We start from the raw sequence: 16,435 nt of genomic DNA, 5'->3' as shown, positions 1-16,435 counted from the left end.
CTATACAGAACTACAGAAATGTTTTTAAAAAGAATAATGTATTTCACCTGCATATCCACTGAAAATATACAGCAAAAAATAGTTTGTACTACTGTAAACCATAAAAATGAAGTCTCACTGCATTTTTAAAGAATTATTTTCATATAATATAATGAAAATAATTCTTTAAAAATGCAGTGAGACTTCATTTTTATGGTTTACAGTAGTACAAACTATTTTTTGCTGTATATTTTCAGTGGATATGCAGGTGAAATACATTAATCTTTTCAAAAACATTTCTGTAGTTCTGTATAGTTAAAATTATAGATTTATTTTACATGCACATATATATTTGTTTTCCATCATTGCCGCCACAATGGCTGAAATTATAAATCAGGCTGACGGGAAGAATAGCTAAAAGACACAAAATTTTGTTTGCAGTCTCTCTCTATCTATGGATCAAACATCATATTTCACATATTGGTTGTGTATTTGTTAGGTCATTTTTTTGTGTATAGTTCAAAAGTTTTGGGGGAATGCCTTTTGTTGTTGGCGTTCTGTATTTGGAATTTGACGGTCAGTTTTCCGGACCTCGGACTGAATGGAAAATTGGTAAGTGGACCTTTCAAGTTTACATTTGAGTACCCCTGCTATATACTATGAGGTTCTTTGCCATTAATTCTAAATGGAATCCCTTAAATACATATACAGCATCAACCAGCACATTGCAATGTATTTATGTGAATATTAATGCGATGTGATGCACTGCATTGGCTAATAGAAATCAGTATGTTATTTAATGCACAGAGGAGCAATAGAAGCTTAGTCAAAGTGAATGGGCTGCGTCAACACAACATCTTCAATGCTAGAAATGTGCACGCACACCATCACTTATTAGTTCCAGCCTCAGCATAACTAGATTTCAGAGGGAATCATCAAAAGAAAATACATCATGGAATTCTGAGAGTTGCGTGCTTTTATCGTATTATCTACTGAATCAATGTAATCAGTATCCAATATTAGTGTGGGAATTGGAGTAAAGTTATTGTAAATTGTCCTTCCATGAAATTACAGTCATTTTTTATGAATTAAGTATTCATCCTAGAAGCTTGAAGGATAAATATATTGTAAATTCTTTTTAGTTTTAAGTTTGAAATTGAGAGTATCACTGCCATTTATTCAGCGGTTATTTATATGGATGATGAAAAAATTCTAGTCTGCAGCTTTTGCTACGTTTACTTTTTGTAGTAGTGCCATGTGTTAAAGACAAATTCAGTTTGTTTCATGCATCCCTGTGTGTCAGGGCAAGCCCTATGCTTGAAGCGGTGGAATGATACATTCTCATTCTGAACAAGTCTCAATCTGCAAGCTTCATTGCTTTCCTAAGACTAAGGATAATGAAACTAATGCCCATGAAGCCACACTTTAAAGTAAAGAAACAATAAGCCAAAACACAATCTGCTTTAGGGCTTGTTCACACCATGTTTGTTAAGCAGCATATTTCTGTATACCAACTCAATGGGCATGGTGTGAACCAGCCCTGAAGATAAAAAGACATTTGCACACAAATATCAACATTAATCTCCTGCCTGCAAGTGCAAATTGTAGTTACAGCACTATATTCAACATCAGTTGTCTTCATTGCTGTCATTTTAAAGATGACAAGATGCTGCATCCTGTTTAGAAAAGAATCAGACAAATTCTAGCTAGACAGTTTTTTCGGGGTTTTTTTTTTTTTTTGGTACCAAGCAAAAAAATGTAGGACAAAAGTTGAAGATCAGATAACACAGATATGAGATAACTTACATAAGAGGGATTGCTTTGCTAAAGTCCTCTGCAGCTTTTGCGTTTTCCACCTCTGACCTATGACTTGAACCATAAGCTGGAAAAATCATTCATAGTCCAGTGATATTGTATTACTGCTGGCGTGTTAGGTAGGGATGATCGAACGGTTCGGGTCCACCATCGGTTCGGCCCGAACATTGGGTGTTCGAGGTTCGGCCGAATTTAGAACTTTTTGCCCAAAAAGTTCGGAATTCGGCAACCAGAACCGCCCAAAATGCAATGCTTCAGGAAATGGGCTTTAAAAGCCCGTGATTGGACCAGAACCATTAGCAAAAGCCAATTGAGGGGGCAGAAGAATGCTAGGAATGTGATTGGAGTGACTAGGGGGTCCCTAGACCAATCATTAGTGAATACGCCCCCCAGTATATAAGATCGCCCCCGCCATATTCCCAGCATTGTTATACTGGACATGGAAGAGAGTGGAAGCAGTTCTGTTAATTTTACTTTAAAAGTGTCATTTAGCTATTTTTAGTGTGAGGAAAGGGATATCTAGTGTAGTTAGAGTGCTCCTTTACACTTAAGTTAGCTTCAAAAATTTAGTTTCTGTAGGGAAAGTGTTAAGTGTCAGGGGACCGTAGTGTAGTGTAGGGTTAACTGACAGTGACTGCTATGGCAGGGTGACAAAACCCTTCCATAGCAGGGTGACCGCTATAGAGAAATGATCATTTCTCTGCTTCGGGACAGGAATGTGGCTTCTCACCAGCAAGCATTTTTTAATGCTGCAGGGGCTGCCACTGCCAGTGCTTTTTTGAGGACATGTTTGATGTCAGACATGACATCTGAATATGTGTATAGGGGGTATATATAGACATATATGTCTGAATATATACCCCTAGACATATATAGGTGTGATAGTAGCAGAAATAAATGCTTGCGCTAATGAAATCATTTACAGTAATATATTTCTGCTACTATCACACCTATATATGTCTAGGGGTATATATTCAGACATATATGCCTATATATACCCCCTATACACATGTTCAGATGTTTTGCCTGCCTCAAAAGAACCCCAAAAAATGCCAAAAAAACGCTAGTGTCAAAAAAAAAAATGCCCAGGTGTGTTTTTGCTGGCATTTTTTGGGGGGTTTTGGAGGCAGGCAAAACATCAGAACTTGTGTACAGTACCACTATACACAAGTTCAGATGTTTTGCCTGCCTCAAAAGAACCCCAAAAAATGCCAAAAAAAACGCTAGCGTCAAAAAAAAAATGCCCAGGTGTGTTTTTGCTGGCATTTTTTGGGGGGTTTTGGAGGCAGGCAAAACATCAGAACTTGTGCACAGTACCACTATACACAAGTTCAGATGTTTTTCCTGACTGCAAAGAACCCAAAAAAATGCCTGCTATTAAACCGGCAAGGTGTTACAGCAGAGAAGCCATATTCCTGTGCTTAAAGTTTTCTAATACAAACAATCTTTTTTTTTTATGGTTCTGGACATGCTACAGAGCTGAAACTTCACAGGTACACCTTTTAGACCCCCCAGACACAAAATCACACAAAAAAAAGTTCTTAAAAATTGTCATTTTTGATAAAAAAGCCAATTATTGAAAAATTAAAAAAAAAAAAAAAAAAGAGATTTTTTGATTTTTACTTTGGATTTAGTATCTGGGGGGTCTAAAAAGTGTACATGTGAAGTTTCAGCTCTGTAGCATGTCCAGAACCCCCCAAAAATTAGCATTTTCTTATAATTTTTATTAGAACAGGAATACGGCTTCTCTACGGCGCTTTTTCTTGCATTTATCGGGCATTTTTGGAGGCAGGCATGACTTTTTTTGGATTTAGTGTCTGGGGGGTCTAAAAAGTGTACCTGTGAAGTTTCAGCTCTGTAGCATGTCCAGAACCAGAAAAAAAGATAATTTTTCAGTAGAGCAGGGATGGTGGGACCCCTCTTTTACACTTATATGATCTTTTTTTGGGGTTCTGGACATGCTACAGAGCTGAAACTTCACAGGTACACCTTTTAGACCCCCCAGACACAAAATCACACAAAAAAAGTTCTTAAAAATTGTCATTTTTGATAAAAAAGCCAATTATTGAAAAATTAAAAAAAAAAAAAAAAAAAAAAGAGATTTTTTGATTTTTACTTTGGATTTAGTATCTGGGGGGTCTAAAAGGTGTGCATGTGAAGTTTCAGGTCTGTAGCATGTCCAGAACCAGAAAAAAAAAGATCGTTTGTATTAGAAAACTTTAAGCACAGGAATATGGCTTCTCTGCTGTAACACCTTGCCGGTTTAATAGCAGGCATTTTTTTGGGTTCTTTGCAGTCAGGAAAAACATCTGAACTTGTGTATAGTGGTACTGTGCACAAGTTCTGATGTTTTGCCTGCCTCCAAAATCCCCAAAAAATGCCAGCAAAAACACACCTGGGCATTTTTTTTTTGACGCTAGTGTTTTTTTTGGCATTTTTTGGGGTTCTTTTGAGGCAGGCAAAACATCTGAACATGTGTATAGGGTGTATATATAGGCATATATGTCTGAATATATACCCCGAGACATATATAGGTGTGATAGTAGCAGAAATATATTACTGTAAATGATTTCATTAGCGCAAGCATTTATTTCTGCTACTATCACACCTATATATGTCTAGGGGTATATATTCAGACATATATGTCTATATATCCCCCCTATACACATGTTCAGATATTTTGCCTGCCTCAAAAGAACCCCAAAAAATGCCAAAAAAAAACGCTAGCGTCAAAAAAAAAAATGCCCAGGTGTGTTTTTGCTGGCATTTTTTGGGGAATTTTGGAGGCAGGCAAAACATCAGAACTTGTGCACAGTACTACTATACACAAGTTCAGATGTTTTTCCTGACTGCAAAGAACCCAAAAAAATGCCTGCTATTAAACCGGCAAGGTGTTACAGCAGAGAAGCCATATTCCTGTGCTTAAAGTTTTCTAATACAAACGATCTTTTTTTTCTGGTTCTGGACATGCTACAGACCTGAAACTTCACATGCACACCTTTTAGACCCCCCAGATACTAAATCCAAAGTAAAAATCAAAAAATCTCTTTTTTTTTTTTTTTTTTTTTTAATTTTTCAATAATTGGCTTTTTTATCAAAAATGACAATTTTTAAGAACTTTTTTTGTGTGATTTTGTGTCTGGGGGGTCTAAAAGGTGTACCTGTGAAGTTTCAGCTCTGTAGCATGTCCAGAACCCCAAAAAAAGATCATATAAGTGTAAAAGAGGGGTCCCACCATCCCTGCTCTACTGAAAAATTATCTTTTTTTCTGGTTCTGGACATGCTACAGAGCTGAAACTTCACAGGTACACTTTTTAGACCCCCCAGACACTAAATCCAAAAAAAGTCATGCCTGCCTCCAAAAATGCCCGATAAATGCAAGAAAAAGCGCCGTAGAGAAGCCGTATTCCTGTTCTAATAAAAATTATAAGAAAATGCTAATTTTTGGGGGGTTCTGGACATGCTACAGACCTGAAACTTCACATGCACACCTTTTAGACCCCCCAGATACTAAATCCAAAGTAAAAATCAAAAAATCTCTTTTTTTTTTTTTTTTTTTAATTTTTCAATAATTGGCTTTTTTTATCAAAAATGACAATTTTTAAGAACTTTTTTTGTGTGATTTTGTGTCTGGGGGGTCTAAAAGGTGTACCTGTGAAGTTTCAGCTCTGTAGCATGTCCAGAACCAGAAAAAAAGATCATATAGGTGTTAAAGTTAAAGGAGGCTCCCGAACCACATCCCTGTTCTACTGAAAAATTATCTTTTTTTTTTTCATGGTTCTGGACATGCTACAGAGCTGAAACTTCACATGCACACCTTTTAGACCCCCCAGATACTAAATCCAAAGTAAAAATCAAAAAAATCTCTTTTTTTTTTTTTTTTTTAATTTTTCAATAATTGGCTTTTTTATCAAAAATGACAATTTTTAAGAACTTTTTTTTGTGTGATTAATAGTCCCTGGGGCATGACCCAGAACCCTAGGCACTTTTTAGGGGCATTTATTGGGTTTTAGGGCTTAAAAATGGTGTTTTTTGATTACAGAAGTTCGGGTCCCATTGATTTCAATGGGGTTCTGAAATCCGAACCGAACTTTCGTGAAGTTCGGGTGTTCTGGTCGAACCGAACTTTTCAAAAGTTCGATCATCCCTAGTGTTAGGTACAACATCCTGCCAATCTTGGCACAAACATGTCCAAGCTTGTGCCAGGGTTGTGGGGAAGAGGCCCTTGTCCCCATCAACATGGGGACAAGGTGCTTTGGGGGGTAGAGCCCCCCTGCTCAAAAGCACCCCCTCATGTCAAGGGCATGTGGCCTGGTATGATTCAGGAGGGGGGTGCTCGCTTTGGGCCTGGCTGCATGCTCGGATAAGGGTCTTGTATTGATTGGGGGGTGGGACCCACACAGTTTTTTTCTTCTTAATTTTTCATTCTTTTTTTTATACGTTCTTTTCTGATTGTTAAGGAAGCCAGGGACCGCCCACTACTCCTGCTACTTAACAACCAGCTATTTACAGTGTTTGTTAAGGATGCCAGCAATCGCCGGTGGTAAATTACCACAGGCTTTCACTACTAAAATACAGCATGACTTCAAAAAATAGCACATGTGGTATTTTGGTAGCATTTTTATAGTGAATGGCAAAAAAAAACATTTTGAAAAATGCTGTGCGGTATTTTACCGCATACTTGGGTGCGGTAAGATATCACTTTGTGAATGGAGCCCACTGTCACTAGTATTTTTACATTGTTCATTGTTTGACATTGTATATGTTTGCTTTGTTGACTACTTCAGAATCTTTAGCTCATTCTTACATGCTCTGGATTTTATTTAATATAACCCTTTTATTTATGACAAACTTTTATGTAGCTTTAATCAGCCCTTCTGGGATTGGGATTTGGGAATCAACTTTAACCTACCTTCGTTATCATTCTTGACCACCCCTTATAAAGGTGTCCACTAAAGCTGGCCATACACAGATTGAAATTCAGCCAGTTCAGCAGGGATCGGTCGAATTTTGATCTATGTATAGGCATCCTGGTTGTATACCAGTCGATCTATTGATCAACTGGTGTACAACCAGCCTGTCGGGTCTTTCCCAAATGATTAGTGCTACAGGCTATAGTCTGCAACACTAATTATTGTGTTCTACCAGCAGGGAAGGTTTCTCACCAGCAGGGCCGGACTTGCCTAGAGGGATACCGGGAGATTTCCCGGTAGTCCGGCAAGTCCCCCCTGCCCTGGGGCTGCAAACACCTGAAAAAAATGGCCTCGGTGTAAGGCTCCTGCGTTTTATGTATGATGTGGATTTACAGCTGCAGAAATATTCCACTTCAGTAGTTATGTAGAGAAACGCTGAGACACCAATCCCAACTCCCAAAGACTCATCATGTGTGGATGATCTCAATTCAGCAAGTAAATACACACACTCAATAAGAAGTTCCTGGAGTGATCTATGTATATAGTAGTATAGAGGTGATAGGCTGAAGAGACAGGTTGAGTTGAGACGATAGGTGACAGACACTTGAGAGGAATGTTCTTGAGAATGAGATAGTAACAGGTGGGATGCAGATAGGTTAGCAATTATGTATGGTAGTAGATGATAGGATAGCAGATGACATACAGGAGAGACTAACCCAGTGCAAGAGCAGATGATAGTAGGCTCAAGAGCTAGCAATCTAGATAGTGCAGATGTAGTAACAGTCCTTAGTATGCAGAGCTAGACAGTGTAAGCTTTAGTATGAAGGTTATTGAGGTTTCCCCTGTGGGGTACTTATCACTAGTAGCAATGTAGCAGAGGAGAGGTTCGACAAGAGCGGATGATCCGGTAGCGGGATACAGGGATCAGCGCAGCGTGGTTCCGACAGCGAGGTATGCTTGCAAGCATGAGAGCTTCAAGACAGGTTAGCATCAAGGCACATCTAGGCACACAGCAGGTTGAACGAACACATGTGAGTGAGAGCTGGTGATTTAAATAGCTGTTCAGTCCGGCGCTCAGTGATGATGTCAGCACTCTTAAAGGGAAACACACCTATATGTGCTTCATCTATCTAGGTAGATGGAAAGCACCCGGAAATGATGTGATAGGAGGCACTGAGAGTGCCAGAACCTTACACTCGGCCGGCTCGACATGCGCACTGCGCATATACCGCCACCGCTCGGGAAAGCTCATACATGTTTGGCTATTCCCGTGCAGACGGCGCATGCGCAGTGACGTGTTGGCTCTGGGCGGTGCCATTTTGAAATGTAAGGCTCCTTTGGTCTAAAAAGTAAGCGAGACTTCTCCTCAGGAGATGCAGTGCTGCGGGCATGGTACAGGAGATTCTCCTGTACCATGCCCACAGGACTGCATCTCCTGCACTATGCCTGCAGCCCTGCATCTTCTGTTATGTCCACAGCCCCTGCACCATGCTGGCAATCCTGCATCTCCTGTACTATGCCCGCAGCCCTGCATCTTCTGTTATGTCCACAGCCCCTGCACCATGCCGGCAATCCTGCATCTCCTGTACTATACCCACAGCCCTGCATCTCCTGTACCATGTCTGCAGCCCCTGCACCATGCCCGCAGCCCCTGCATCTCCTGTATCATGCCCGCATCCCCTGACATCTCCTGCACCATGTCCGCAGCCCCTGCATCTCCTGCACCATGCCCGCAGCCCCTGCATCTCCTGCACCATGCCTGCATCCCCTGCATCTCCTGCACCATGTCCGCCGCCCCTGCATCTCCTGTACCATGTCCGCAGCCCCTGCATCTCCTGTACCATGTCTGCAGCCCCTGCATCTCCTGTACCATGTCCGCAGCCCCTGCATTTCCTGTACCATGTCCGCAGCCCCTGATTCTCCTGTACCATGTCCGCAGCCCCTGCATCTTCTGCACCATGCCCGCAGCCCCTGCATCTCATGTACCATGTCCACAGCCTCTGACATCTCCTGTACCACGTCCGCAGCCTCTGACATCTTCTGTACCATGTCCACAGCCTCTGACATCTCCTGTACCATGTCCGCAGCCTCTGCCATCTCCTGTACCATGCCCGCAGCCCCTGATATCTCCTGTACCATGCCCGCAGCCCCTGACATCTCCTGTACCATGTCCGCAGCCCCTGCATCTCCTGTACCATGTCCGCAGCCCCTGCATCTCCTGTACCATGTCCCCAGCCTCTGACATCTCCTGTACCATGCCCACAGCCCCTGACATCTCCTGTATCATGTCTGCAGCCTCTGGTATCTCCTGTACCATGTCCGCAGCCTCTGACATCTCCTGTACCATGTCCGCAGCCTCTGCATCTCCTGTACCATGTCCACACTTATACCACTTTTAACCGGAATTTGTTTATATATATATATGTGAAGCCCTACATGATTTCATATCTCACTTATCTATATATAATACACTATTCAAATGTGCTTTAAAATGCATGGTTTTCCCTTTTATGAACAAGAAAATAGTGGCGCTATGCTGTTGGGTCGGTATAATAATTCTATGGGGCTGGTATGAAATTATTTCCAGGGCTGAATTTTATTCCCAGTCCGGCCCTGCTCACCAGCAGAATAGAAAATCACTGCAGATTCATTGTTGATGGGGGAATCAAACATTTTTCTTTACTTCTACCCTGGATAATCTATGGCTTGCCTAAGTTAATTTAAAGGGTTTGTTCACCTTTACTGACTGTTTCCAAAAATATCACCAAGCATTACAGTACCCTTAGTACATTGCTATGAGTGCTCCATTTTTTAGAACAATGCTCCAGAGATTAAAAAAAGCTTAGCTGCAAAAGAGAGCAGATTGCGCATGTGTGGGTAAGGAATAAACCTAAGTGCTTATTTATGAGTTTTCCAGTCTTTACATCCAACACTATCCTACCATCTGGTTGACCTGGTTAATCTATTTAGCTTGCTTTAAAGGCAGCAAAAAAAAAAAAAAAAAAAAAGCATGAATTATTCCACGTATGGTTGCATTGTCCAGCTGTATCGTTCCTCTGGACATAAGTAACTAGAATGCTTTCCACAATATTCATCATTCTTCTTCAAAGGAATATATACAGTATATCCATGGTTGGAAAACTGTAGTTATAGACTACTCAAAGTCATAAGCATGGCTGTGAAAATACATATAGAAACTACATGGAGCTGACCTACTCTCTCTTTAGATGCAGAGTCAAATTATCTTGATAATGTTATGCCCCAAGTTTGTATACCCCAGTTTTAACTCTTTGGTTTACTTAACCAAGAAAGGTAAGTAAAAAGGCTTCTGGTCATGACTGGGTGGATTTTGGCATGATTCTAATACCCCATAATTGCTTTATGTTTTATCTTGTGATGAAAAATCTCTGTTGAATAATTATTAGTTAGCGTTTATTCCCTCCAATGTTGGGGGATTTTGTCACATTGCTTTCCCCATACATTTTTATTTATTTGTTTATTAAAATGTATGTCACTTTAAATGAAGGCTTCAGTTATCACTGAAAAAACTCAAATGGTAGGTTACCTGAAGGAAGAAAAGATGTTGGGTTATTTCTTGAAAAAGTTCATCGGTCACATTTTCAGGGTAAAATTTAGCCATAAAACTAAACCTTATGGGATCTTCCTTAGGGATTTGCTGCTGTAAAATCTGCAAATTAAAAGAAAGTAAAATGAAATTGCTAGACTAACTCATATTTCCATAAAATGATGTGGAAAAGGTCTATGTTTCTTAAATAGGACTGTTCAACAGTCTGATAGCTTAAAGATATACAGTACTTTGCCCATAACCGAAAAACATTTAGTTTGTTAAAGCACCACTTTTTTTTAAGAGTGCCTTTTTTATAAACTGAAGTACTTATTTTAACCTTTTTCTCATCCTCTTCCATCCCAGTGCTTTTCATCTCCTGCACCCCCTTTGTCGTCAGTTGCTGTCTACACCCATGTGCTATGGCTGCATTGTATTTCTTATCATGACCTTTCTGATGGTGAGAATAGTGGACCATGCCTGTGTAATGTGTGTTGAAATGGGGCTTGCTGTCTCCATACAAGGCCCTGTGATACAATGACAGCGCTGGAGCATAACTGGGAGATGAGAAGGTGTTTTCCCCCTTTAACAGGAAGTGCCTGAGATTTTCATGACAGAATCACCAGGTATTATTTTATTGAAAGCTGCAGATTTAGAAAAAAATTAAAGTTATTTTAAAATCAAATATTAAAGCTCATATTAGGTTTTAGTACTGTAATTGGGTTTACATATACTTTATACGTAATACATTTATACATATACTTTACACTTCCTATGCTTTTATATGTAAAAAGGTAACCTTATCTCAGCTTCCACATAAAAAAAAAAAAAAAAAACTAATAGCAAAACTATTTAAGCTGGCTATTAGAGTGGCTGTAAACCTCCAAAATGAAAAATGAACAGAGCATTATATATATATATATATATATATATATATATATATATATATATATATATATATATATATATATACCTTCTATAGTACCTCAATCCAAAAGCATCTAGTGTGATTTCTGTCTTCTTTGTGTTTCTTCTATCTAGGTTGTACATGACTCACTCCCAGTTTGCAAGGATAACTGGCCACAAATTTGTGGCAGTGTTGAATTGTAATGCCCCATACACACGTGCAGATCGTCGGCCGAACGATCGGCCGTCTTTTGTCCCCGGGCTGTCGTGTCTGTTGAAAAGTGCAAAAGACTGCACAAGAATTTTGTCCGCCAACTACAGCCGACTGCAGAAGTGTTGTCATGTGATGGTTAACTTTCCGTGTGTTTTTTCTTTTCTGAGCATGCCTAGTCTTGCAAATCTGCTGTCTGTCGGCCGAATTCTGTATTGACTGGCGAACAATCGGCCGCTCTGGTGTCGGCATACAAAAATTTTAATGCTTGCACGACAGATTCTTTTCGGCCGAAAGTGCGCTGTCGGCTGTCGGAAGCATCATACTAACAAGCCGAATATCGGCCGATCGGTCGTCGGCCGAATCTTTTCGGCCGACAATCTGCACGTGTGTACGGGCCTTTAGTCTGTTAACTTGCTGCACATTTTCACTAGGAAGTTGCACAATTGCAGAGCACTTGAAGCACAAGTTCTAGTTCACACTTTTCCAATTTGTAGCAACTTTGCGTGGCAACTCTCTAGCAATAGCAAAGTTGCAGCGGTGAGTCTACAGCAAGAGTTCTGCAAGTCTACAGCATGGAAATTCAGCCACAGTGACCCCTGTGGTGGGATGACTTTTGCACAACATAGCTGAACCAGAACGTGCAGCAGACTTGCAGAATGTTTGCAAAAAAAAAAGTTGATCTGGAGTCATGCGATGCGGACTTGCTGTAATTGTGCAACTAACATGCGAAGCCTGGCAAGTCTAGCAATAGCTTAGCAAGTAATTTTCAAACTTGCAGCACAATTGCTCGTAATCTGGGCTTCTGACAAGTCATGCCAACCCCTAAGAATCTCAGGAGATACACTCGCCCCTCTCTAGCACACAGGAGGTCTGCTGTGCATGTTTCCCTATGAAACTGTGTAGAACTGGGTGTGTCCCTCCACTCAGGTCCCATATTACATTCAGCTCTTCTCTCTATACTGTGCAGTGTGCGATGTCAGATCCCCACCCTCTGCCCGCTGGAGCTGAAAAAAAGCCTTTGAGTTTTGAAAGGCTGTAGAGGAGAGGGGATCACAGATAAATAGGTAAAACTTATATAGGAATTTTTTTTTCATCTCTGTGTATAACCTGAGGCTAGTCACCTTATTGGGTATATGTAAGGATTTACAACAACTTTAAAGAAGAAATCCAATTTTTGCAAAAAACTAATGAATGCACCCATTTTGCAAAAAACAACAACAAAATAGTGCATTTATTTTGTTTTTAAATTTGCGTCTGAAAAGCATTGTGTCGAGAAAGTGCTCACCTTCTGGTGGCATTGCAGCTCCCAGATCCATAGGCTGCAGTTCTGGTGTCCACCAGTAGGTGTATCTCAGCAGCCAGAAGATCATCTCTTGTAATCATTCATCACCTGAGGCTTGTTGCAGGATGTGTATACCACTTGCCGACCGCCGTAAGTACATATACTGCGGCGGTCAGCCCCTCACAGGCAAAGTGACGTAGGGGTACGTCACTAGCCTGTGAGGCTCTGGCGAGTGAGCGCGCACCGCCGGATGCGCGCTCCCGCTCAGTCACGGGCCCCCCGTGCATGTGCCCGGCGGACCCGATGTCCGCCGGGCACTCGCGATCGTCCGTTACACCGGGAGAAAGGCAGGCGGCTAATGTAAACAAAGCGGCCTGTCATTCTCTTCTGTGTAATAATAGTGATCATACGGTTCTACTATGTAGGACCGTTGATCACTGTTCTTACACCTCAAGCCACAGCCAATCACAGTTAGAAGCACGCCCCTAGGGACACACTTAACCCCTCCCTCTCAAAAAAGTTAACCCCTTCACTGCCAGTGTCATTTTACAGTAACAGTGCATATGTATAGCACTGATTACTGTAGTAATGTCACTGGTAACCCCAAAAGTGTAAAAAATGTCAGTCAAGGGTCCGATCTGTCCGCCGCAACATCGCAGTCCCGCAAAAAAAAAAAAAATCGCAGATCGCGGCCATTACGCGTTAAAAAAAAAACCAACAAAAATGATAAAAATCTTTCCCTTAGTTAGTAAACGCAATAACTTTTGCGCAAACCAATCAAAATACGCTTTTTGCGATTTTTTTTACCAAAAATATGTAACATAAAACAAAGTGGCCGAAAATGTTAAAAAATTTAGATTTTTAAATTTTTTTTTGGGGGAATTTCATATAAAAAAATGTGAAAAATATTGTTATTATTGCAAAATTGACGCACTTTTTTTGTTTATAGCGCATGATCAAAAAATCGCACAGGTGATCAAATACCACCAAAAGAAAGCTCTGTTTGTGGGAAAAAAAGGACGTCAAATTCGTTTAGGTACAGTGTCGCACGACCGCGCAATTGTCCATTAAAATCACGCAGTGCCGAATCGCAAAATAGGCCCTGGTCAGGAAGGGGGTAAAATCTTCCGGGGCTTAAGTGGTTAAGCCCTGCGCATGCTCTTCATTCCTGCCTTGGTGTTCTGTCTCCATGTGTTCCTGACCTGTGGTCCAGTGTTTCTGTATTTTGTATCCAGTATCCTGTATCCTGCATCCTGTATCCTGTATCCTGTTTCCTGTTCCTGGACCCTGATCCCGACCCTGCAGCCTGATCCCTTCCCACCTCCTCTCTCTGTCTCCTGTTACCCTCTCCCTGTCCTGTCTTGTTCCCAGCTCCCTCTCCTTGATCTGCTGGGTATTACCCTGGCTCTGGCACGACTATGCTTTGCATTCACTGCTTGCTGCATATACTTGGTTTGGGCAGTTGTTCATCGTGTGTCACTATTCGGTTATCTGTTTTTTTTTACAGTTTGGTATATTGGAGGTGTGTTTACATTCATGTTGTTTACTTATTTTTAAATAAATTATATTGTTTTACGCTGAATTTGTGCCTGATATGCTCTGTGGCAGTCCACACATTTCTGTTTGCACTGGTTCCTGACACATTGCAACCGTAATTAGTGGATTGTGGGTGCCATGCTTTGGCTCCTGCACACCGTTCCTCTAACTTCTGGCCCCTGGTCCAAATTTAGGTACAGACCTTCAGTTGTGGAGCATGAAAAAGTATTGAAGGTCTGTTAGAAGTCTGGCGGTGACATCACAACATTTGTGTTCCATTGGGAAATGCAAGATCCTCTATTGCAGTGGTAGTTTTTCATAAAACTTCTTTTAAATGAATGATGGTAGGTTAATTGTCTAAATTGGCCCTAGAATGTGTATGTATGAATGTGAGTTAGGGACCATGTTTTATGTTACACTCTAAACATGGGTGTAACATGAGACATGGTCTGAAAGATTGAATTGGTTTTTAACTCTTGTAATTAAAGTTATATTTAAACTGTGAACCTAGCTAAACCTTTTCCTACTTCTAAGTAGTAGCCTAGGGAAGAGTTAGAACCTCTGGCATGTGTTTATTGCTTTCCTAGTACTCAAAAACAAAAATATCCAAAATATCAAAAAGATGTAATAAATATACCTGTATTCTTTCCTTAAAGCAGAGTTTCACTCATGTATGTGTTTATTAAAAGTCAGCAGCTACAAAAAGTGTAGCTGCTGACTTTTAATAAACACACACTCACCTGTCCCATGATCCAGCAATGCGGCCGTCCGAAGCCTCGCTCCTCGCCCTCTCCTCTCGGAGGCACCGGCATCTCTAGTGTGGGTACCCAGCTGTGACAGCTTGTGGCTTCAGTAGTGACTTGTTGAACTGTACTTTGGCTTAACTTTTGACACTCTGGTTAGCTCAAAAGGTCCTGGATTATACTGAGAACTGACTCTTGACACTCTGGTTAGCTCAAAAGTCCTGGATACAGCTTCCTCCAGTCCTTCCTGACTGAGGTAGCTCCTTGTAACTGCTTGTGCTGCTGCAAATCTTAACACTGTACACTACACGCTGTACACTTTAACACTTCAGGGCCCAACCGCTGGCGCCCCCTTTACACTTCAGGGTTCTCTCATTAGGCACCCTCTCTGCACTTCAGGGTCCTCTCACTAGGCACCCCCTCTGCACTTCAGGGTCCTCTCACTAGGCACCCTCTTTACACTTCAGGGTCCTCTCACTAGGCACCCCCTCTACAATTCAGGGTCCTCTTATTAGGCACCCCCTCTGCACTTCAGGGTCCTCTCACTAGGCACCCTCTTTACACTTCAGGGTCCTCTCACTAGGCACCCCCTCTACACTTCAGGGTCCTCTCACTAGGCACCCTCTTTACACTTCAGGGTCCTCTCACTAGGCACTCCCTCTACACTTCAGGGTCCTCTCACTAGGCACCCTCTTTACACTTCCGGGTCCTCTCACTAGGCACCATCTCTGCACTTCAGGGTCCTCTCACTAGGCACCCCCTCTGCACTTCAGGGTCCTCTCACTAGGCACCCTCTTTACACTTCAGGGTCCTCTCACTAGGCACCCCCTCTACACTTCAGGGTCCTCTCACTAGGCACCATCTCTGCACTTCAGGGTCCTCTCACTAGGCACCCCCTCTGCACTTCAGGGTCCTCTCACTAGGCACCCTCTTTACACTTCAGGGTCCTCTCACTAGGCACCCCCTTTACACTTCAGGGTCCTCTCACTAGGCACCATCTCTGCACTTCAGGGTCCTCTCACTAGGCACCCCCTCTGCACTTCAGGGTCCTCTCACTAGGCACCCTCTTTACACTTCAGGGTCCTCTCACTAGGCACCATCTTTACACTTCAGGGTCAACACTAGCACCCCCTTTACCACCTGCTAGCTCCTGCATCCCCTGAACCTTCACCGGAGTGGTCCCCTCTCAGCTAGGCAGACCCCCCAGGGGCAGTTTGCAGTACTCACGAACTGGAAATGCTTTCCTGAAACTGGACCCCCTCAGCTCCACTGGTCCTCGGCACACCGGATCCTCTCTGCAGCTCAGCTCAGCTCTTATCTCTGTCCCCTCAGACAAGCCGCCCGGGATGCCCGATCCTTCTGACAGGAGGAGAGACAGTGTCCTCTCCCTCCTGAGACTCTGCTTCCTGCCAAAGACGCTGCGTCATGCACTCCCCTCAAACTTATATCCACTCCTAGAATCCTGTGCGGCAGAATCTGCCT

At 42.0% G+C, this 16,435-nt stretch overlaps 1 protein-coding gene across 1 annotated transcript in view; it reads right to left on the bottom strand.

The window, feature by feature from the left end:
• LOC309547201 (merlin-like) overlaps positions 1–16,435 on the bottom strand; it is a 116,123-nt gene that overhangs the window by 49,591 nt on the left and 50,097 nt on the right. The window contains exon 5 of the mRNA XM_082246997.1: positions 10,273–10,395. Within this exon, the coding sequence (XP_082103123.1) occupies positions 10,273–10,395 (123 nt within the window). The remainder of the gene's footprint in view (positions 1–10,272; positions 10,396–16,435) is intronic.

The sequence above is a fragment of the Pelophylax lessonae genome (genome assembly GCF_965119305.1).
Source record: "Pelophylax lessonae genome assembly, chromosome: 2".
Taxonomy (NCBI): Eukaryota; Metazoa; Chordata; class Amphibia; order Anura; family Ranidae; genus Pelophylax; species Pelophylax lessonae.
The sequence above is the reverse complement of the archived record's forward strand: the minus strand, read 5'-3'. Positions and strand labels throughout refer to the sequence as shown.